At 31.6% G+C, this 23681-nt stretch overlaps 1 protein-coding gene across 1 annotated transcript; it reads right to left on the minus strand.

The window, feature by feature from the left end:
- Window positions 1–685: 685 nt before the first annotated feature.
- On the minus strand, window positions 686–20725 carry LOC145329025 (uncharacterized). Its single transcript, XM_080173028.1, has 23 exons — window positions 20669–20725; window positions 20049–20087; window positions 19130–19284; window positions 18810–18861; window positions 17948–18014; window positions 16961–17022; window positions 16097–16187; window positions 15725–15790; window positions 12242–12283; window positions 11548–11646; window positions 10828–10928; window positions 10250–10302; window positions 9919–9988; window positions 9241–9332; window positions 9046–9108; window positions 8661–8719; window positions 7995–8076; window positions 6161–6285; window positions 4830–4923; window positions 4085–4150; window positions 3400–3474; window positions 1875–1967; window positions 686–1341 (listed from the first exon to the last, which is right to left on the minus strand). Exons 4-23 carry the CDS (start codon window positions 18845–18847, stop codon window positions 1271–1273), a joined length of 1509 nt encoding a protein of 502 aa, XP_080029154.1. The 5' UTR covers window positions 18848–18861; window positions 19130–19284; window positions 20049–20087; window positions 20669–20725; the 3' UTR covers window positions 686–1270.
- Window positions 20726–23681: the final 2956 nt, after the last annotated feature.

Genomic DNA, 23681 nt, shown 5'->3' on the forward strand with positions numbered 1-23681 from the left:
ACAAGGAAGACAACATCCACAAAAGCGAAGCACTAAAAATAGATGGTATGACAAACGAACATAAAATAAGCAGCAGAATATGAAGTCTAAACAAAATTGTATGTAAATGTGATGAAATATTACTCAGTTAAGGATACTGTTGAAGGCCATACTGACATTTTTAGGACTTGATTATAATATTGCACTTTGTTGTTCTAGGAATCTATTTTCTAAAAAAAAGATGAATAGGATAAATATTAAATATATCATTCAAAAAAATGTTTTCAAAATAGTTAATCAACAGGATGTTTTTATTGCACGTACGGACTTTCTGTTAACGATTATAAAGTTGCTACGCTTAAAAAAATCGTACCCAGCTGTTACGGAAATCACCATGAAAAGTTTTAAGTCGATAGGACAATTATGACATGCTTGAAATAACGATTAGAGCTAGCCGTTGAAAAAAGATTAGTTATTTCTCGCATCGTATTATAAACGGCTTTCCTTCGGCACCACTGGGCTAAAAAACTATTTTTAATCTTATGTTTGTACATTTTTATTTTTGTAGAAAACTGGATTTAGTTTTTTCGTATGGATGAGAACCGGTTCCTATCCACCGGATTCGAATGAATACGAGAAAAATTTTTTAATAATTCATCAACAGTTTTGATAACACCTAACACTTGCAGAGTACCAAATAATACAATTTTATTTTTGTTCAGTTTATTCTGAAATTGCAGTTGTGATATTATAAATGATATAGGAAACAGTGGGGACTTTAAAATGATTACAGTTTGATAAAGTAAAACTATCCTTTTATTTTGTACATCTAAAGGTTTGAGATAACAGTATTGAATTAAAAGAATTAAATTAAGAATTTCAGATTAATGTCAAGAATCTTGTTCTTTGCTATTAAATAATTAAAACTAATTTTAACTAAAATATTCATAATCATTCATTCAAAAACCTATCCAATCATTCAAATCAAAAACCTATCCAATTTGAAAAAATATAAAACAAATTATAAAAATAATAGTAATTTAGATTTTTTGTTATTTCTGTAATCATTTAAGGTCCATATTAAATAATATATATACAATATTATAAATATTTGAGATTAAATGTTTCACAATTAATGGCATTAAAAGTTGTACTTTGGTTTAAATAAAAAATAAATAAAATAAACATAATATATAGCTTAACATTTAGATTTGATAGATATAAAGTTTTAAAGGGATATAGGTGTATATAGTTTACAAAAAAAATCTAATTTGATCTTTAAGATAAATATTTAATTATTTCTTTGATCCCTACGAAGTGGCATGACAGTCATGTTTCCAGGAAGCTCTTTTCCATCAGCACCTAAATTAGTAGAAGCTCTTTATATTTCCTGTAAAAAATGACGTCATACAATTTAAATGACCAACGATAGGCCGATACGAGGACTAAATTAACAATGGCAGGCCAGTATAGAATTTTATTGGCCAGTGGTATTCCAGTATGATGTCATTTTTTATAGGCACAATAAAAATCTTAAAGCTACTGAAAAATCCTGTATAGCATCGTATTACATATAATTTTCCACGCATATTAAATCAAAAATCATAAAATTTAAACCAGATTTGTTAGCCCGGGCCTTGATATCCTAAGAAAGCTGTCTATAATACGATGTGATTCGGCAAATGCTTAATCATTGGACAAATCAGAATTAGCAATAAATTGCTGCAAGAAAAATTGTTTTTAAAATATTTAGATGGCCTTCTTAAACTTGCGTTAAACTAATATACTGAAGGTTGATATGGTCTTTAGTGAAAGGGGTTAAAATACGTTATAAAGAGGAAATTAATGAAAAAACTAATTATTTTCTAATATTATAATTAAAGCTTAAAACTTGCCGGTGATACGCAAACCCTCACGAAGCTTAGCCGTTGAAAGATTCGAGGTTGGTGGATTCGTAGGTGGTTCAGAAGGTTTTTTTGATGGTTTGCCTAAACAAAGTTCAGTGTGGGTTGGTTTAACAGTAACTTCTTTTGACATATTTCTTAAATAATAAGAAATATTTTGTAAGATGGATTTTTTTTATATAAAATAAGATTTCAATCTGCTATTTATCTTATGCATTTTTAATAGTTTAGCCATATATTACAGTTAAGAAACCTACTAAAAAACCTAAATAAACCAAGAAACTAAGGACAATATTGATTTTCAAATTACAGGCAAGTATCAAGTATGCATTATTGAAATAGGAAAGGCCAAAGGGGTTTATTTTTTCCGCGTATTTTCTGCAAAGTTGTGTGTAAGCATTTATTAAAAAATCATTAAGTCAAATTGTTCTTAGTTATGATAATTTCATTTGTATACATTTGATCACAACTAAGAACAATTTGACTTAATAAGAACATTTGATTAAATGTTGCTTAGACACAACATACAAAAAATACGCGAAAAAATTGACCACCATCATAAAAAACCACACAACCTCCAACTACTACTGGTTAAAAAGACCAATGAATTACTGGCAAGTTTTAATATTTTAACATAACAAATTTCTTACTCTTACAGCAATTATGCTAGCTCAATTTTGTCCAATTATGATAGCAAAGGTTGAAAAAAGGAAATTTAGCTGAATAAAATGCCAAAAAGCATAATTTTCTACCTGGTTTAATATCTTGAGAAGAGAGAGTCTCAAGTAGATAGAGAATAAATACCTATAAAACAACTAAGTATTGGAACAATAAACTAAGAAAATAATTTTAGAAATTTTTTTGAATTTTTGTTGCAATTAATGAGCCAGAAATTGAAAAACTATTTTGTTAATGTGGTTTATTCTTTTAAAAAAGGGGTTTTAATTGTTTCAACTTGCCAGTAGTCGTTGTCGACATGGGAGTCGTAGTTGGAGGTGGGGTTGTCACAGGAGGTTTAGTTGTTTTAGGTTTTTTAGTTGGTTTTCCTGAATAAGATATAATAAATCTAACTTTAGATTTATTAGCTGTAAGGTGAAAATATTTTCATTTATTATGATAATGAAAATCCTTTAAATCTGTAACACTGCAAAAAATTGCAAGATATGTTTTTTTCTGAGAGATGTTAAATATTTTAGCTCTATTTGCGGATTATTTGGAGAAAAAAATTTATAATTAATTTTAGAATGTTGTAACAAAATTTGGTGCACGGCTCCTTAGCTCGGCAGCGGTACATCAGCCACGGCTAAGCCACAAATTAAAACCCATTTGAAGGATTCCAATTTCTTTTTAGAGTGATTGCCATATTTGGGTCATGTTTAAACTTCCAGGTAATTTTAAATTTTTGAAAGGTTGATTTCCCTGGGGCTTATAGGCGGCTGATGCGCTGCTGCCGAGCCCTTTAAATTAGCATGGACCTGAATATTATAAGATTTTTTTTACAGAGAATAAATCTTACCTTTTGAAGTTGTTGCTTTTGGTGGCTTAGTTTTCTTAGTTTTCTTAGTTTTCTTAGGTGGCTTAGTGACACCATCTGTTCAAGTAGAAAAATATAATCATTATCATTCAAAAATAGGAATTTACTTATTTTTCATTTAATCAGTTTTAGATAACTTATAATCTGTACATTTAATTACCAAAATATTCATGATTTGAGTATTGTAATTAAATTCTTAACTACCATCTACTTTTAAGTTTATAGAACAGGAAAAAATAAACCATGAAAGCTTTTAAAATTGATATAATTGATAGTCATAGATAACACTAACTTTTCTGTAGTCTATGATAGGATTATTTCAAAACTTTGAATTGAATAATTGTTAGGCTTTTACTTTGCCTTTGAGATGATTAGTATATAATAATTTACTAATAATATCGACAAGAGTTTAAAAAACGTAGCTGGACAAAGTGTCTAAAAAAATCAGCCTAGTGACGTCATAAAAATGAGGGATTATCCATCTCTTTTTTAGTGGTTTTCTGTCCCACTTCTCCTCTCATCTCCCTCATTTTTATGACGTCACATGGCTGAGTTTTGAGACACTTTGTCCAGCTACTTAAATGTACATTTAAAGTTCTTTTGTCCTCTTATTTTTGTAGTGCAGCTACTCTACAATTCTATAATTTGCTTAAAGATGATTAATTTCCTTTTGGTGGGTAATGCGTCATTGTATAGGGTATATTACAAGTTGTTTCTACACCAGGTTCAAATACTGAAAAATTTAAAATTTTATTTAAAAACATTTGTTATTGAAAACAGACCAATTGTCAGCAAAATCTTGATATAAATGTAAATTGGTCTAATCCAGACAAACATGCATATGGAGAGACAGACAGACTCATTGACAAAGTATTTTTTTGTGGGTAATTTTGCTACTAAAATTTTAATGTAAAATAAAATGATTAAAAACAAAAATAATCTCTATTGATTAAGGCAATACTATGCTGTTAATCATTTTTACAAAAGGTTGTTTTACTGTATCTAAAAAAAGAATCATGCATCTTATTGAAGATGATATCACCATGGTTTTAAGATATCCAATTTTTCAAAGTTAAGGTCTCCATTCCTTAAACCTCATAAGAGCGGGATTCTCTTTCTAGATCTCCTTCAAAGATTTTAGGTGAAATAACACCCAAAAGATAATCACCCTTTGACTGCACGATCTATGTCTGAGAAGTCCTAACTGTGAATGGTAATGATTTGCGCCTGTTTTTGTGCAAAGACATTCCCCTTATTCTAACTTTTAATGTCGTGCACCTGACACAGCAGCAGTAGGAACCATTTTTAAAGTCTCTAGTTATGACGCGGTGTCGGGGCGAGATTTAAACCTCCCAGATGACAAGCGAATGCGCTAGGTGTTGCGGTTTTAATAGAAAAAAAGTTCTACTCACCAGCTATACATTCTACAGTAGGCACACAAATTAGATGAGTCGTAGGTGCCCTCTTAGTAACTGTTACACAAGTTTCTACCTCAGTACATCTTGTCTAGTTTAGACATACTATTCAATTTAAGTATTCTGGAAATCAGAGGGTTTTTATAGTACCTATAAAAAATGACGTCATACTGGCCTACCATTGGGTAATTAAAATGTAAAGGGGCCTGCAATTTTTAATTTAGTCTGTGTATTGGCCTATCATTGGTCATTTGTGACCAGGGGCGTCCAAGCTTTTTATTAATTTGCTTGGGGGGGGAGGGGTAATTACCCCCCTGAAATCAGTTAGCAGGGGTAAAATTTGTTTACCACCCCCCAAAATTTACCCCCGGGGTAAAATTTTGGGGGGGGGGTAATTTAAATTTTATCAAAAATTTAGTATTAAAAATGCGCGCGAAGCGCGCAAAAATTTTTTTTGTTAGAGATTTTCTATTTTGGGGGGGGTATTTACCCCCCCAAATTGTTTTGGAGGGTAAATACCCCCTCCTAAATGGTTGGGGGTGCCTACGGCATCCCCAGGGTAGGGGTAAATTTTAAATGGGGGGGAGGGGGGTAATCGCCCCATTACCCCCCCCCCCCTTGGACGTCTATGTTTGTAATGTATAAAGTCATTTTTTATAGGCACTAAAAAGAGCTTCGTTAATAAGAAACAAACTCAACCAGTAGTTTTAAATCCTATAATATAAAGTAATAAGATTTTTTTGTTTGTAGCGAAGGATCTCCCTAACCGCTAAACCGATATGGTTCTTCTTTACAGTGAAGCCTCTTATAGGGTCAGAGATGGTTTTAGGCTATTTATCTTTTTTTTTTTAAAATAAGTCTGGGTATGGTTTTAGGCTATTTTTCTGCCCTTCAAATATAGAGCCCCTAAATGCTAGGGGCGCAGCCGCTAGTGTTTAATAAATTAATAGTCTGTCTTTCTGTAGCAAAAGATCTTGCAAACAGTTGGACACTAGGTAGGTTTCTTTTAGGGCCCTTGAAATATTTATATTAATTTTGAGGGAGAGTACCTCAATCCTCCCAAGAGAAAACGTCTCTGGAAAAAAGTCCCCCCCCCCCCCCAAAAAAAAAATTACTTTTTCTTTATGGAAAAAAGGCAACTTACGTCTTACAAAGAGTCTCAAAAATTAGCCACGTGAAGTAATGAAAATGAGGGATTATCCCATTCTCCTCTCATTTCCCTCATTTTTATGACGTCACATGGCTGATTTTTGAGACACTTTGTAAAGTTAAAAAAAAAAAAACTTAAACTTAGGGTCAACTTTTCACGTATATTTTCTAGTATGTTCCTTGCGGAGAGCAGTAACAACTTCAGTAACAGGATAGCAGCTGTACCTGGGACTTGAGGCGTACCAGGTCACCATTACCATCATTATTTGGAACTTAGTTGGTGCAGGATTGGGTGTTGTCGTTGCTAAAAGAGAAAAGTAGCTTGTGTAATAATCCCTAAAATTGTGAGTAAGCTTCCAGTCAAAAACGATTATTAAGTCTAACTGTTCTTAATATTGACAAAACATAGTACAATTAAACGCATATTTAATAACAGTTAACATAGTTTTAAATAGTTCTTATTGGCTTGCTTAACAACTTTGAGGACTTTTATTGAATATTAAATTGTTGGTTCATTAAGTTGAGTGTTCAAATATTTTAACTGCTAATTTTTGTCTATAGAATGGGTATTATTGCGTATCATCATTTGGGTTGTACATCAATTCATCAATGATCAACCATTATCTTATCCCATTTTTTATCCCTGCATTGAATTTATCATTATCCTGGTCACGGGGATAGGTATTACTTTACAATGGATATGAGGGCAAACCACATAAAATTATTTAGGCTAGCCTAGAGGCTTAGAATTAGGAATTCCTAAGTATGACTATATATTTATAGTAGCAGCTACGCCAATATCATCTAGGGGCTCTTTATTTGAAGTGGCAGTGAGGGGCTTAAATAATGGCTTAGATCAAATTAAAGACTTAAATTTGAAATAAAATTGCCTAAAACCACCACAAGACATATATAAACTTTACCTGAAATGGAGAATCCAATCAGTTTAATAATTTTGAGATCTTAGGCTACTAGGATGTTAGGCTAAGAAAACTATAACTCCTAGATTAGCCTAGGAAATTTCATATTTGGCCTTATGTTTAGAAAATTAAATATGTATTTTCTAATTATAGATAAGAACCGACTTTAAACCATCATAAATGAATTGGATTCAAAACCAAACGTAGCGGGACAAAGTGTCTCAATAATCAGCCATGTGACGTCATAAAAATGAGGGATTATCCATCTCGTTTTTAGGGGTTTTATTTCCCACCTCTCCTCTCATCTTTCTCATTTTTTTTACGGCACATGGCTGATTTTTGAGACACTTTGTCCCATTACAGCCAAGCTGTTATCTTTACCTAGTTCAATACTACAAATTGTATGAAATACCCATATAGGGCCTGGAGGTCCTTACCTGGTACAACACTACAAATTGTATGAAATACCCATATAGGGCCTGGAGGGTTATCCTTACCTGGTACAACACTACAAATTGTATGAAATACCCATATAGGGCCTGGAGGGTTATCCTTACCTGGTACAACACTACAAATTGTATAAAATATCCATATAGGGCCTGAAGGGTTATCCTTACCTGGTGCAACACTACAAATTGTATAGAATACCCATACAGGGCCTGGAGGTGTTCTAGGTACCTGGTACAACACTAAGATTGTATGAAATACCCATATAGGGCCTGGAGGTCCTTACCTGGTATAATACTACAAACTGTATGAAATACCCATATATGGCCTGGAGGGTTATCCTTACCTGGTACAACACTACAAATTGTATAAAATACCCATATAGGGCCTGGAGGGTTATTTTTACCTGGTACAACACTACAAATTGTATAAAATACCCATATGGGGCCTGGAGGGTTATCTTTTCCTGGTACAATACTACAAATTGTATAAAATACCCATATAGGGCCTGGAGGGTTATCCTTACCTGGTACAATACTACAATTTGTATAGAATATCCATATAGGGCCTGGAGGGTTATCCTTACCTGGTACAACACTACAAATTGTATAGAATATCCATATAGGGCCTGGAGGGTTATCCTTACCTGGTACAATACTACAAATTGTATAAAATACCCATATAGGGCCTGGAGGTGTTCTAGGTACCAAACTTGTCATAGTTACATACTACAAACAGTTTTTACATGTTTTCTTTCCAAATATGGCCTAAATCCTGCCCAGGACCCATATCACGATTCTCTGATAATTGCAGGCCCTACTGTACAGTGGGTTCAGAGATATTACTGTACAAAAACACAATTATCCACAAGAAAATATAAGATTATAGACAGACTTCCGCGGATATCAAAACCAGAATTGTTAGCTTCGAGTACCATAAACGATGCTGTGAGTATTGGTGCAAAAAATATGACGTAACAAAAAAATTAGCCAATGAGAGGCCGTTATTGACCTATGGTAAAATTTATAGTGGCCTCTCATTGGCTAATTTTTTTGTTACGTCATATTTTTTGCACCAATACTCACAGCATCCCATAAACAAAACTGGTACTATGTTTATGATTTCTATTTTAATATTCGTGGAAAATTATCTGTAATACTACAAACGATTTTTCAGTATGGCTGAGAACTGGTTCTAATCCATCAAGGTTTCAAAGCCATACTGGAAAATCTTTATTGAAATTAAAATATCTCAGCCCAATTCTCCTATTCTCATAATGATAAAGAAGGGTTATAAAAATGTAAAACTGTTCCTTGAAGTAACATGTTGTCATGTTGGATTTTGGTTGGATTGATGTAACTGACGCATTAGCTAAATAAAATACATCAATGGATTATGAAATAATATGAAATATGCTATGGTATGAAATTAAGATTAGAAAAAAATCAGAGAGAAAGAGGGGACAATGGGCTGTTCATTACACTAGTCCCCAAAGTTTTACAATAACGTTTTCGATGGATTAAAAACTTTGGGGACTTTTACTAAATTTTGATTGGTTGACTTATTAAGTTGAGTATTTAAACGATTCAACCACTAATTTCTAACTACAGAAGGGGTAATTTTATGTTTCAACAATGGGGATGTACATCAATTTATCGGCCATTGTCTTATACCTTTAGATCCCTGAGAAAAATTACATTTTGGTGTAGTTCCTCTTTTCTCACAACTTGGGCTGGAAAAAGCAACTTGATTTATAAAATCTAGAAACATAAAAAGTTTAAATAAAAATGTAATTTTCGTCGACTTGATAATAAATATAAATAATTGATAATAATTTATGAAAGTCAGCAGTTTATTTCCGAAATATCAATTAAATAGACAAATATGCTTACCCCAATTTGAGATGGTTTTTGTATTAAAATCAGAATTTCCTGATTTTCCTATTTTTCCTGTTAAGGGAGGACATGATGTTGCTGAAGACTTACTAAAAATAATGAAATAGTTTCTCTCGTGGCAACGCTTCTTAAGGGGCGTTTCATCGTATTTTCACATTTGCTTTTGATAGGTTATTTAGGTTAGATTAAATTTAGGTTTAGGCAGTTGTCCCCGCAGGAAGTAGAAATATGGGGAAAAGCTACTGTGAAAATATGACGAAACACCCTTTAAGAGACGTTGCCACGAAAGGTACTATACCCGAAATAAGTACATTAGAGTTATAGGCGATTTCCCTCAAAGTGTCTAGTCAAGCACTGAAATCTTGCCCCCTTTTTTGTGGTGAAGTTTTCCAGTTTTGTCTGGTGTTAATTGTTGTAAGCGGACAAGGTGTCTAAAAAATCAGCCATGTGACGTCTTTTTTAGGGGTTTTATTTCCCACTTCCTCTCATTTTCAATTTATTTAGAAAAAAAGGAGGTTGGGTTTTTATTTTTGATAGGCACTTTGATGGAAATTTTATACAATATAAATCCTTTAATTGTTAAAAACTTAAGTCTAACATTCTAATAATTATTCCAATCTTTGCAATTTATGGAAGTTTACAAGAAAAATTGTGATTGTACAAAAAAATGCTTACGATGTAGAACCAGTGAGAAATGCCAGTTTTCCCTTTCCTCTGTTTGAATATGTGGTGTAAATTGCCTGACCTAATTAATGAAAAAGATATTTTAGACATTAGAGTATAACACTATTGGCGGAAGGGGATAAATAACTGCATTACCCCATCCCAAGGACCTTATGCGGACTCTCAATTGTGTATTTAGGGAGGATACATTATCCCCCCAAAGTGAAGATAATCACCTTTACCCGAAAAAGTTTTTATTTTCAATACCTTGACCTTCCTATTGCGTTTTGCCTGTACAGGTTGGGGGGCGAATCTATCAGTGTGTAAAAAATTTGTCTTGTACCTGCTTTTCCAGGACATTTTCCTGGTCTGCGAATATTTTTGCCTTCCACCCCACTGCAATTAAATTTTTGTATTAAAACATAATGAAATATATTATACAATAAAGAATATAAGTTGGTAAATTTTGATGTCTTTATAGCCACCCCAAAGAGGAAAATTCCCCCTCCCCAATTTATAAATTATAGTCTACTAGCTGCTTCGCCCCTAGCCTCTATGGGCTTTGCCCCAAGAAATAATTGTAAAAAAGTACTACTGGTGCTGCCCGTAGTTTAACTTAAATTTTATTTTCTTTGGGGGTGGGACACCCCCCAAGAAAATAGCTTAAAACCACCACAGGACCAATAGGTATATACCCTGAAGAGTAGAATCCAATCGGTTCAGTGGTTACCGAGATCTTAAGCTTCAGACGGATAGACATCATTCTACTCTGTATTATAGATAAAAAAAGGGGGACTTCCCATTACTTTTTTAGTCGAAGCCCCTAGAGGCACGGTGCAAAGCCGCTAGTAAAATATTGTACAAAAAGTTGTATATTATAGTTTTATAAGTTTTAAAACAAAATATAGTGAATTTTGTTACTTATTTGTCCACATATTAATCATGTCCATTCTTGGGAAACAAATAGGCAGAACAGAATATCCTCCTCTGTTTGAAGTTATTCCGTCACCAGGATACAAATCCTAGCAGTTCAAATCAAATATAATTTTAAAAATAAGGTTTTTCTATAACTAGGTACGTTCGGAACGGATATTTTTTTTCGTTATTTTAAACATGTTAGAATTGTCCTATCGAATTCAAACTTTGTATGATGATTCCTATGATGGCTAGGTACGAATTAGAAATCGTAGCAACTCTGTAATCGTTACCAAAATGTCCGTACGTTCATTTTAAACATGATAATTTTAACTTTTTTGACAAAAATGTTTTATGTGATATAATTATCTTATTCATCTGATTTTTTTAAATACTGACTCCTATTACAACAAGGTACAATTCTATAAGCAAAGCATCTCTATAAACAAATCTTTAAAATATAAGTATAAAATTAAACAGTATCCTCTTTTTACGCAGTTTTTAAACAAATTTACTTTCAATTTAGTTTAGATTTTATACATTATGTTCTGCTTATTCAATTCTGACAATTTACAAGTGTTTGTTAATCCTACCGTTTATGATCTTCGCTTTTATGGATGTTGCCATCCTTGTTTTCCTGTTTAAACCCACCACCCCTTTAAAATAACTGTTCATTAGAAGTATTTAAATTTTTATCTAAAATAACAAAAAGGTTATACAACTTACTTCATTAATTTTGATGATAGCAATATCGTTGACACTATTCTCATTATCAGTTGCAGGATTATATTTTCCACTAACCATCACATAGTCAACATTATTATTCTAACAGAATAATAAAAAGATTTTAAAAGATATGGTATATTGTTTTTTTTAGAAAAATAGGTACCCTATTTATTTCATCAAATCGCTTCGTTTTATAGACATCTTTTCGCAGGTTTTAAATTATAAGATTAAAACCAGTTTTGTCAGACCCGAGGGTCCGAATGCCCGGGCTAACAACAATGGTATAAAGTTTTAATTTAAAAAAAAATATTCGTGGAAAATTGTTTGTAATACGATGCGATACAGGACTTTGAGTATGGCTGAAAACTGGTTCTTATCCAGTGGATATTAATCGGTTTTAAACCATGCTGGAAAATAATTTCCAGCAGTAAAGATAGTAGAATTCTATGGAAAGTTGGCAACAGGCTCCGATTTTGTACAGTCAATATGGGTTTTCTCGAGTTTTGCTAGATTTATTAGATGTACAAAATAAAGAATTGTCTAAGCCCAATTATTAAAACAACAATAGAAGCATTACTTTTGTGTTTTTTACGTATACTCATGTAAAGGACATATGATAAGATCTCCTTTCTTTAATTCTGATATAACTGGGCTTTATATGGACGTATTTGTTCTTGTTAATTAATGAAATAACCTGTTGTCTTCCAATGGGTCCCATACGAACACCAATTTTACCCTGCAAAATGTTAGTTATTAATCGCATCGTATTATAGACAGTTTTTATCCAATATTAAAAAGAAAATGTTAAGATTAAAATAAATTTTGTTCGCCACTAGTGGGCTAACAAACTGGCATGAATTTTATGATTTTATTTTAATATACGTGGAAGTTGTTTGTAATACGATTCTACAAACGATTTTTCAGTAAGACCGAAAACCGGTTCTAATTCAGCGGATATTAATCAGTTTCAAAACCATACTTGAAAATAGTTCAAATAACAACTTTGCTTTAATGCTTCAAAAATAGCTTGAAATATGAGATTTCTTTATTCCACTCTCTGTAAACAATTCATGATTTTATTAAAATATGCATAAGCAAACACAAATGTATTGGAAACTCTGAATTTAAAAATTGCCTCAGATATAATTCTCAATTTAAGCAAGAAATAACTTCAACAAATTAGAAGCTCTTTATAGTTAGTGCCTATAAAAATGACGTCATACAATGCAAATGACCAATGATAGGCCTAAATGGGTTTATCAATCTATTAAGAAATGTTAATTGGGAAAATGTAACTAACAGTTTAGAACCTCAATATTGTTTTAATAAATTTTATGAGCTTTTTAATGAATTTTATGAACTTTCTTTTCCTTTACAAAAGATTAGAATTAATAAGAACATACATAAAATTGAAAAATTTATGACTGATGGTTTAATGAGATGTAGAGATAAAAAATTTGAATTGTCAACGTTAAGTATTAATGAATTAACTGCTGATAATATTAGGATGTATAATAGATATAGAAATGTCTATAATCGTGCAATAAAAACAGCTAAAAAATTGTATTATTGTAATGAGCTAAAAAAATGTAAATCTGACTTGAGGAAAACTTGGGATATTATTAGAGATGCAATCCGAAAAACAAAAGATAAAGCAACATGTATCAATGAACTGAAGTTTAATGATGCTATATATTTAGATAATGCAGAAATTTCTGAGAAATTGAATGAACACTTCACTTTTGTAGCAAGCAAGATATCATCTAAAATAAATCCTTCTAACATTGATCCTTGTAGCTATATACCTAATTATAATTCCAGTTTTAAAATGCATACAATAAACCCAAATATAGTCACAGATATTGTTAAAAAAATGGGAAATAAACAAAGCATGGACATTTTTAGCCTGTCAAATTCTTTTTTAAAGAAAATAATTTCTGTCATTGCCCTTCCTCTCTCTCATGTCATTAACCAAACTATTTTAACTGGAAAAATACCTTCTGAATTAAAAATTGCAAAAGTTATACCTATTTTTAAGTTAAAAGGGAATAATTCTAATGAAAAAGCTGATCCATCAAATTATAGGCCAATAAGTTTATTAGCTATTTTCTCAAAAGTTTTAGAAAAAGTCATTTATCAACAACTGTCGTGCTATTTGATTAGAAATAATATCATTTTTGAACATCAGTATGGATTTCAATCAAAAAAGTCTACAATACACCCCGTGATACACCTCTTAAATTATATAGCTGAAGCAAAAAACGATAATAAAACTGTAATTGGAGTCTTCTGTGATCTTGCAAAATGTTTTGATACAATTCCACACTCTATTTTAATTAAAAAGTTGTCAAAAATTGGCATTAATGGCGTTGAACTTGAATGGTTTAAAAATTATTTAAGTAATAGACAGCAATTTGTACATGTAAACAATACTGACTCAACAAAGCTGAACATAGATAGAGGTGTCCCACAGGGCTCTATTTTAGGACCAATTCTATTTTTAATCTACATAAATGATCTTAAAAACTGTACTGATTTATTTACCCTATTATTTGCTGATGACAGTAATTTTTTAATTTCTGGTAGAAACTTTACAGAGATTAAACTGAAATTAAACAATGAACTTAAAAAGATATCCGATTGGTTTAGGAGTAATCAAATGAGCTTAAATCCTGATAAAACTAAAATCATGATATTTAATAAAAATGAAAATACTATTGATTGGAATGCTCTTAATATTAAGCTAAACTTTAACAATGAAAATGAGTTTTATCCTGAGAAAATAAAAATCTTAAATTATGTCAATTCAAGTAGCAATATTCCTGCAATTAAATTCCTAGGTGTATTTATAGATCCTTCTTTAAATTTTAAATATCATGTAGAACATTTACGTAAAAAGATTTCTAGTTCCTTATTTCTTATAAATAGAGCTAAACATATACTGAATTTAGATAGCAAAAAAATGCTTTTTCACTCACTTATAAATAGTCATTTACTTTACTGTTTACCTGCCTGGAGTTGTGGTCTTAAATCTACTATGGAACCATTAATTAAATTGCAAAAAAAGGCAATAAGAATTGTTTTTAGTAAGAAACACATCTCACACACAATGCCTTTATTTAAAAAAATGAATGTCCTTCCTTTTCATGAATCAGCTAATTATTTGAAATTATTATTTATGTATGATTTTATAAACAGTAAGCTACCAAGTTCTTTTCAAGGTACATGGCTTCGCCGTAATCAATTACATACCAGAAATCTTAGAAACTCTAATATGTTTGATGTTAAAAAACCGAAGTTTAAATCTATTGAAAGATTTCCTAAGTATCATTTTCAAGAATTATGGAATAACCATTGTAATAATGATTTATTAACCCACAATCAATCAAGAAAAAAATTTATAAAAAATCTAAAAGAATCTTTGTTATCAAGCTTAACTTTAGTGTGTAACAACCCATTATGTCAAGAATGTAGATAAAATTATATTTCTTTTCAATATTGTTTGAAATCTGATAAATCAATCAAAATCTATTTGTTGAAATGTTTTTTTTTTTAAATTTCTATAATTGCAATAATGGTGTGAGACTTGTATGCCCTAATCAATCCTTCCTATTATCATTCTTTCCTCTCCAATATGATTTTATTTATTGCTTATTATCTTTTTTCTATTTTTTTGTCTTATCTATATGGCCTGTATGAAAACAATGTGTGAAATCACATTACTGCATACTTCCTAGTTTTTAGGAAACTGCCATTTGGGAAGAAATTTTTTTTATAAATTAACCATATCAATAAAATTTGACTGTATATATAAATGTATATAATATTCATTTAATTCATTTATTATTTTGTTGTTGTTTTTTCTATGTATGTACACCCAAGAATAATAAATCTAATCTAATCTAATCTAAATGAGAAAGCCTAAAGTCACGTGTGACGACATAAAAATTCATCTCTTTTTGGGGGGATTCCTTTTCCACTTCTCCTCTCATCCCTCCTTTTTAGACGTACTTTTATGACGTCACACGTGACATTTTAGGCTTTCTCGCCTAAATTACTAACGGAAAGACAGTATACATTTAAATTGACCAGTGGTAGGCCAGTATGATGGCTCTATAAATAGCTTTAACAGAGTAAATTTTTGGGGAAAGAATTTGATTAACAAGAACAAACTTACCCCAAGAGTTTTACCATCCGCACGTCTGTTTTTGCCTCCGACGAGAGGAGCGTTACAATCAATCAACTGAAGTCACAAAAAATACAATATCTGGACAAAGTGTCACAAAAATCAGCCATGTGACGTCATAAAAATGAGTGATTAACCATTTCTTTTGAAGGGGTTTCCTTTTCCATTCTCCTCTCATCTCCCTCATTATGTGACGTCACATGGCTGATTTTTTAAACACTTTGTCTAGTTACAAAAATACAACAAGTTAGACGAAAATGAATTGTCTTTGATTTTTAAAAATTTTATTTAATGTAAGTAACTATATGTTAGTTAAGTTAAAAAAACTTAAAAATCGGGAAATATTTTTCAAAAAAAACTTACATTACTTTTACCAGCGCCATTACAGACACAGCTAGCGGCTGTCATTACGTACTGTTTGTTCAACAGTACACCACTGCACGAATTTTGTCCACTAGAAAAAAAGGAATCTTTTTATAGTGCCCAATAAAAGGGTATCACTTTAAAAAGGTTTGGCCAAAGTATCCAGAAAGACGTCATTTTAGGATAATAGATCATTCTAATATGAAGTCATTTGGGACATTTCAGCCAAAAAAATTTTTTTTTCATTTTTTTGGTTAAACCTCTAAAAATTATTCTTTTAAAAAGAGCATTTCGAATATTTGTTAGATAAAATCAAATATAAGCCAAAAACTGGATGCAATCAAATGCTGTTTAAAAGTCAAAAATACAGAAGGCCAGAGAATACGGACACCTTGTTCCTCCATGAATTCCTGTCTTTGGCAAGTTTCTCAGCTTCTCCCCATGTTAATTTTAAATTAATTAGGTCTTAGGTAAGGATGAAAACATCCATACAAGCGAATATTAACATAAATAAAGTGACAAAGCATTTAACATTCAACATTACTTTAAAGTTAATATCGTTTCTATATTGTATCTAACTGTTACAGGAATCACCATAATAAATCAATAGGACAATACTAAATAGACAAAAGCTATCCGCTACGAACGCACGGACATTCCTCGTTTCGCTTCGATTATAAATAATTGTTCATTTAATTTTAGGATGATAAAACTCGAAAGAAAAGAATGAAACTGAGAAAGCCTAAAATGTCACGTTTGGGGGTTTCCTTTCCCACGTCTCCTCTCATCCGTCCTTTTTAGATGTATCTTTATGACGTCACACGTGACATTTTAGGCTTTCCAAAAGAATAGAATTAGACTTACTTAACATACACTTCAACATCCCAGGGTGCTCGGCCATCAGCTGGCAGGCTGTTCATGTTTACCTAACCATACATATGTAATGCAGGGAGGTAGGGGATATTTGGCTATTTATTACACTAGTCCCCAAATTATTCTGATAACGTTTCCTTATTCGTTGTTCACCAGCTTTGGGGACTTTTATTGAATTTTTGGGCTGTTTATTACACTTGTCCCAAAATTATTATATCAACTTTTTTTTCGTTGGCTTAACAACTTTGGGAACTTTTATTGAATTTGATTGGTTGCTGCTTCATTAAGTTGAGTATCCAATTGTTAAAATAGCCTAACATTACTTTAAGACATTCATAAGGCTTCTAAAAAAATCTAATCTGAATTGTTAAAGATCTTCAGCTTCAGACAAAAAAAATTTACTCCTTTATATGGTCCTAGAACAAACGCAGGAGCGACACACGGCGGAGTGGACAAACGTCGGAGCGTACATAGCCAAATCTTACCTATTTTAAACCGTCTTAAAATACCTAATCCCTCCGGGGGGCTTATTTGTAAATTTATATCTTAACCTAACCTAATCTGTATAGAAATAAACTTATTATTTTAGACACTTCTACGTTTATCCAACCGACGTTTGTCACTCATGCGTTTGTCCTAACAAGTATCTGGACAAAGTGTCTCAAATAATAAGCCTTGTGGCGTCATAAAAATGAGAGATTATTCATCTCCTTTTTAGGGGTTTCCTCCTCTGATCTCCCTCATTTTTATGAAGTCACATGGCTGATTTTTGAGACACTTGGAACGTCTTGGAACCCTTTATATGATAGGAAATATCTTACATATCCACAAACACAGTCACCAAATAATCTAAAACCACCTAAGGACCAGTTGGTATATTTCCTGAAGACTGAACCCTATCGGTTCAGCGGTTACTGAGATCTTAAGCTTCAGACAGACAGACAGACATCGTTCTACTTTGTATTATAGATATCTTACTATTCCACAAAGACAGTCACCCCAGGGCACATTCCACATAGGGCCTTTTCCTTTTCCTTGCCGTAAACTGTATTATTGCACATCATTATGCATATTTTTTGCAGCTTTTAATACGGTAGTTTTTGGGCCTTTTTATTCTTCATACAATTATTCTATAAATAAGGTCGGGTCGTCCGTCCTTCCGTCTGGAACGGATAGCTTGTTTCATTAATTTAGGCATGTTAGAATTGTCCTTTCATTTTAAAACTTTGCATGGTGATTCCTGTAGTAGTTAGGTACAATTTAGAAAGCGTAGCAACTCTATAATCATTACCAGAATGTCCGTACACCCATTTTTGACATGTTGACTTTCGTACTTTTTTAACAACAAATTTTCATGTGATCTAATTATCCCAATGATCTGATTATCCTGTATTTAAGCAGTTTTTCAACAAATTAACATACTACTTTGTCTCGACTTTTATACATTTTTATTATGATCATTCAGTTCTGACACTCTACAAGTGTTAATGTTTGTTTGTCCTACTGTTTCAGAGCTCCGGTTTTATGTATGTTGTCATTCTTGATTATATGAAAGGAAGCCTAAAGATAAATACACCATCTATTAAAAAAATGCCACAAGTACACCCAATATCCCTAATTTGAAGTCTCCAGATTCAATAACAAAAAATCTTAAAATCACATTGTTGGATGTTAAAACTTTTTAAAATTTTTGGTATCAGGACTTGTTTTGTTAGCTCGGACCTAAAAAAACTGGTTTTAATCCTACAATTTTTTCTTTTAATATCCGCGGAAAGCTGTCTATAATATAATGCGATAAATAACTATTAAATTTCATTTATGATAATGATGAATTGCTCTCCTGTCGCCGCCAAAAAATCCTCTGTACATTGGCATCATTCGCAACCTAGCACCTAGAAAAATTATAAAAGAAAATGCATTTTGTGTCAATATCGATCAAGAACGTACAAGCTTTTTTTTTTGGGGGGGGGGGGTACAAAAACTATATTCTTCAATATTTAGTGGGCGGTAGGGTTAAATGTCCTAGAAAATTTTTTTTTTGGGGGGGGGGTGGGGGGAGCGATCACCTATTACCTCACACGCCTGTTGGACGTCCGTGATAATGATTATCTTCTTGATAGCTAATTATAAAACAAGGTAGTGGTTGATAAAAAAATGTACCTCTTGGTTTAGGAGGCCCCCGAAAGAGCCGTTTTGGTGCATCATTAGATTCTTTAGCATCTGGAGCTGTTGCATTATAAGGTACATCTTTAGGATCAACAGCTGCTACGGGAGGAAGTACTGTTGTACTATTTGCACTTGGAGCGGGAGTTACCCTAAATATTGTATGCCTTAGATTACAACAAGCAAACCTTTGATTGCACAACTCTTGTCTAAAAGTCTTAACTGTGCATGGTAACGCCTGTTTTGAGCCATGGCATTCCCACTACTCTAACTAATTATGACGCGCAACTGACATAGCTGCAGGAACAAGGACACACTATGTACTAATAAGAGCCTTCCCTAAAAATTAAAACCCTGTAATATTAGATAATTCTCAATGACACGCTAAAATGAACAACCATATCTGTAACTTTAAAATCTGAAATTGAAATATACGAAGGAAGATAAATAGAACATAAAACCAATGAATGAACAAACGGACAAAGTGAGTTATAGAGTAGATGTTAAGTTGTTATGAAAAAAGAAAAGAGAAAAAATTCTTGATATAAAGAAAAATTTTAAATAAGATTTTTTGTCTTTTAAAGAACACAGTAATAGTGTCTGACTGATTATGACGTAACAAAAAAAAATTAGCCAATGAGAGGCCGTTATTGACCAATGGTAAAATTTATAGTGGCCTCTCATTGGCTAATTTTTTTGTTACGTCATAATCAGTCAGACACTATTACTGTGTTCTCTTTTAAAGCATAAACGACTACATTCGCCCAGATTATAGGAATCTTCACTAAAAATTTCAGGTATCTCTCAGTGTAGTCGATAAAACCTCATTTCCGCCAATAAATTTACAGACTGACTAACTGACGTGCAGAAAATTTGTGAATTATAGAGTAGTTTCACTCTTTAAAAATCGACTTACTCAGGTTTAATTGTTATATTTCCATTTGGTACATAAGTACTAAAAATAAATAAGAGAAAAAAAATCAAAATAAGATGGGAAACATTTAAAATATTTTGTTTAGAAACCAGCGGATTCTGTAAATCTTTGTATAAATCACTATTTATGTAACTTTATGCATTTAACTGCACGGTAATTTATTTGAAAGTGGTTTATTTTTTTTTTTCATTTCGTTTCTTATTGTCTGTTTTTATGTCATTAATTAATGCTCTTTTTTATTCAAACCCTCATTAAACTTCTCATTTTTGCAACTGTTTTGTAACCATTTTTAATTAATTATAATTAATTAATCAAGGATACTTATTACTATAGATTTTCTTTAATTTATGATTGTGTTATGACTGTTAGCAGTATTGTATAAATCTAATTATTTTCCAGTATGGCTTCGAAACCGATTAATATCCATTGGATTAGAACCAGTTTTCAGCTAAACTATATGATGTAAGCATCGTATTACAGACAATTTTCTACAAATGATAAAATAAAAATCGTGAAATCAACACCATCACGGTCCTTCGGCCCATCGGGGCTTACAAAACTGGCTTTAAGCTCATAATAACTATTACAGATATATCACTTACTTGACAACAATCTTCTTCAAGTTGCACGACAAACTGGATTTTAATATTCTTACTTTTTTTAAAATTTCAAATTAAAAGCATTCTTAAAGAGCTAAATTTGTGTCTTTTAAATGTTTTTTTCGAATTAAAAGAAAATATATAATATATATCCTCTTACTTTATTTTAAATCTTTGATTAAAAATATATCCAAAAATTAACTTTTTTTTATATCCTCAATGAATTAACTTAAAAAGTCTAAAAATAAAAGTACTGAAAACAGATATAACAATATCCATAAGTAGTGAACCTCTTAAATTTAGAATTGAGATCTCATTAAATGCCAGATTGATATGGTTCTTTTTTACAGTGAAGCTTCTTATTAGTAAATGGAAGGTTTTCTTAAGACTATTTTTTGGGGAAGGGTAACTCCAACCTCCCAAGAGTAATCACCCCTGGATAATCTACACTATTCTTAAGCGTTGCGGAGCCATTTGATTTTGGTGCGGCTCCGGTTTTTTTTTGACTTTTGAAAGTTTTAAAAGTTCAATTTTTGATAAAAATGGACTTGAAAAACTTAATAGGGGCATTTGCACATGACAAAACAGAGTTACCAAATTATAATTTATAAAAATCTTTTTATTTATCTAGTCCGGAACCGGAGCCGTTTTTTAACGAAAATTACGGCTCCGGCTCTAGCAAAATAAGGCGGCTCCATGGCTCCCGGCTCCAGCTCCGCAACACTGCTATTTTTTAATTGCATGTCTGACTTTGTTAAAAAAATATCTCTAAAACTAGTCTCTTTTTTTGAAGCTTTGTGGTCCTGGCTTCTAAACTCATTCCTAAAAGTGAGATAAATTTAAAAATTCAAGAAGGGGAGAAAATACAAAAAATAAAAAGATCGGAAGCCAATAAAAAGTTCCTTCAAAATAAATCATTAAGAATTAAATATAGAATTATAATATCCTGTTTAAAATCAGTTTGAAAAGGTTTATATTTAAAATTTGGATGAAAAAGTAAAATAAGCAATTTATAAAATAAAAAATTAGTAAGCGCATCTTCAATTTTCAGGAATCTTATGGAAAGTTTTAGGCAATTTTGAGTGTTTGTCCAATTATAAGGAAAGAACAAATTTAAACCCTTGCTTCATTATCATTTTACATATAATTTGAGAAAAGAGTAGGAAAACTTGCCTATCATACTTTAATATTTCATTTTAAAACTAACACTAAATGTTGTATAGTTTGGAGTACTTCAAAACAGAGGCTAGAAAATTTGTTGTCTGTACGTTTATATCTCACAAAGAACTCAAATGAGAGAGTATGTGCTTTATATTGGTACGATCCTTGGCAGGTTTTCAGCTATTTTTTCTCAAAACGTTTGAAAATCCCAAAGGCTAAGGGGATGCCACTAGTACATAAAGTAAGAATATTCCTGAAATTAATAAACTGTAGTGCTATCAGTAAAACAGTCCACATTTTACTAGAAATATAAAATAGAATCCTTTCTGAAAATGGATACTTTAAAATATATGCTTTTAGTATTATTTTATTCAGGGCTCGGCAGCCGCGCATCAGCCGCGACTAAGCCTCGCATTTAAACACGTTTGAAGGCTTTGATTTTTTTTATAAAAAAACAGGAATTGCCATATTTGGGTCAGGTTTTTAGTGACAGTTGATTTTCAAGATAAAAAAAGGTTGATTTCCATGAGGCTTACAGGCGGCTGACGCGCGGCTGCCGAGCCATGATTTTATGCATACATTTTTAAGCAAAAGCTTTTCTATAATTATGGTATGTCCGTTTTTGGGAGGTAATACTTCTTGTAACTAAAGGTTAGCATCTATTAGATTTAGAAATTAATGGTATTTTAGAATATTCTATAATAAAGTTATGACTTGAAATTAAGATGTTATCATCCTTGTTATACTTTAAAAATATGAATAAAAGAAGCAAGTGTTAAGGCATCCAGACTATGTAGCTTTTTTATAATCCTAGAACCGAAGAGTGGACTTTAGTAATAAAATAAAAGTTTGTTTGGGGTCCATTTTTAATTGAAGTGAAATTGCTTTTTTGTTAATAGAATTTGAAATATACAAAAACAATCAATATTTTGTCAAATCTTACTATATAATTTGTGTATAAAATGGGCAATATGCCAGTTTGTCTGTATGTTTGTACAATAAGAACCACTGGACCAACATGGCTCCTTTTCGCCGAATCCTCTAATAGGTGTTGAAGTCTCTATGCATGGGCGTTGCCACTAGTCTAAAGAAAGTAGTATTTTTTTCATTATTCAAGAGAAAACAATATCTGCAACGGCTAGATTTCAAGAAAGCTTCAAACATAGTTTCTAGTATGGCTTTAGGCTATTTTTTGAAGTTGACCTCTAAAGTTTAGGTATAAGTTGCAAGCATACAATAAAAATATTAAAAATGTTTATATTTGATAATGCACTTAAAGTTAATAAAAATTAATTTTATTATCTTTAATTAAAAGAATTTAAATCCTCGTGTTTCTAAAAAGATAAAGAAAATCCTGTTCACCATGGATTCGGGAAAGGGTAATGATGATGCACAAAATTACCCCTCCTAAAATCAGTGATTCAGACATTCAACTTAATAAACCAACCAATAGAAATTTAATGAAAGTCCCCAAACATGTTTAGCTAACAAATTGGAAACCGTTATTATAAAACTTTAGGGACTAGTGTAATAGAGAGCCTAATATCCTATTTCTCCCAGATTTGTTTTTGGTTATAATTTAGGAGTTTAAATATTTGCCTTCTCCGTATCTGGGAATGAAAATAATTAACAGGGATACGGGAATAGGTTAATGGTAGAAACAAATTATCTTTCTCTTAATTGGATTAGATTTAATTTTGCTTAGATTTGTTTCTAATTTTCCCAACAAATTTTAATTTTTAAGTTTTTAACTTTTATATAACTTTTAAATAAAGATTCATTTCTGTATGGTACTTTAAATCTACAAACAGGCTAACAAATATCCGACTATATTTTGTTAAGGGTACTTAGTTTA

Source organism: Acartia tonsa, chromosome 9 (assembly GCF_053477335.1).
Source record: "Acartia tonsa isolate MP-2025a chromosome 9, ASM5347733v1, whole genome shotgun sequence".
Lineage (NCBI taxonomy): Eukaryota > Metazoa > Arthropoda > Copepoda > Calanoida > Acartiidae > Acartia > Acartia tonsa.

Coding starts and splice junctions, on each gene's coding strand:
- LOC145329025 (XM_080173028.1), bottom strand. CDS start 18,847: ATGATGCCAATGTACAGAGGATTTTTTGGCGGCGACAG. Junction 4,924..6,160: donor TTGTTACTGCTCTCCGCAAG/GAACATACTAGA, acceptor TGTCTAAACTAG/ACAAGATGTACTGAGGTAGA. Junction 3,475..4,084: donor GACGCATTACCCACCAAAAG/GAAATTAATCAT, acceptor CTACTTGAACAG/ATGGTGTCACTAAGCCACCT.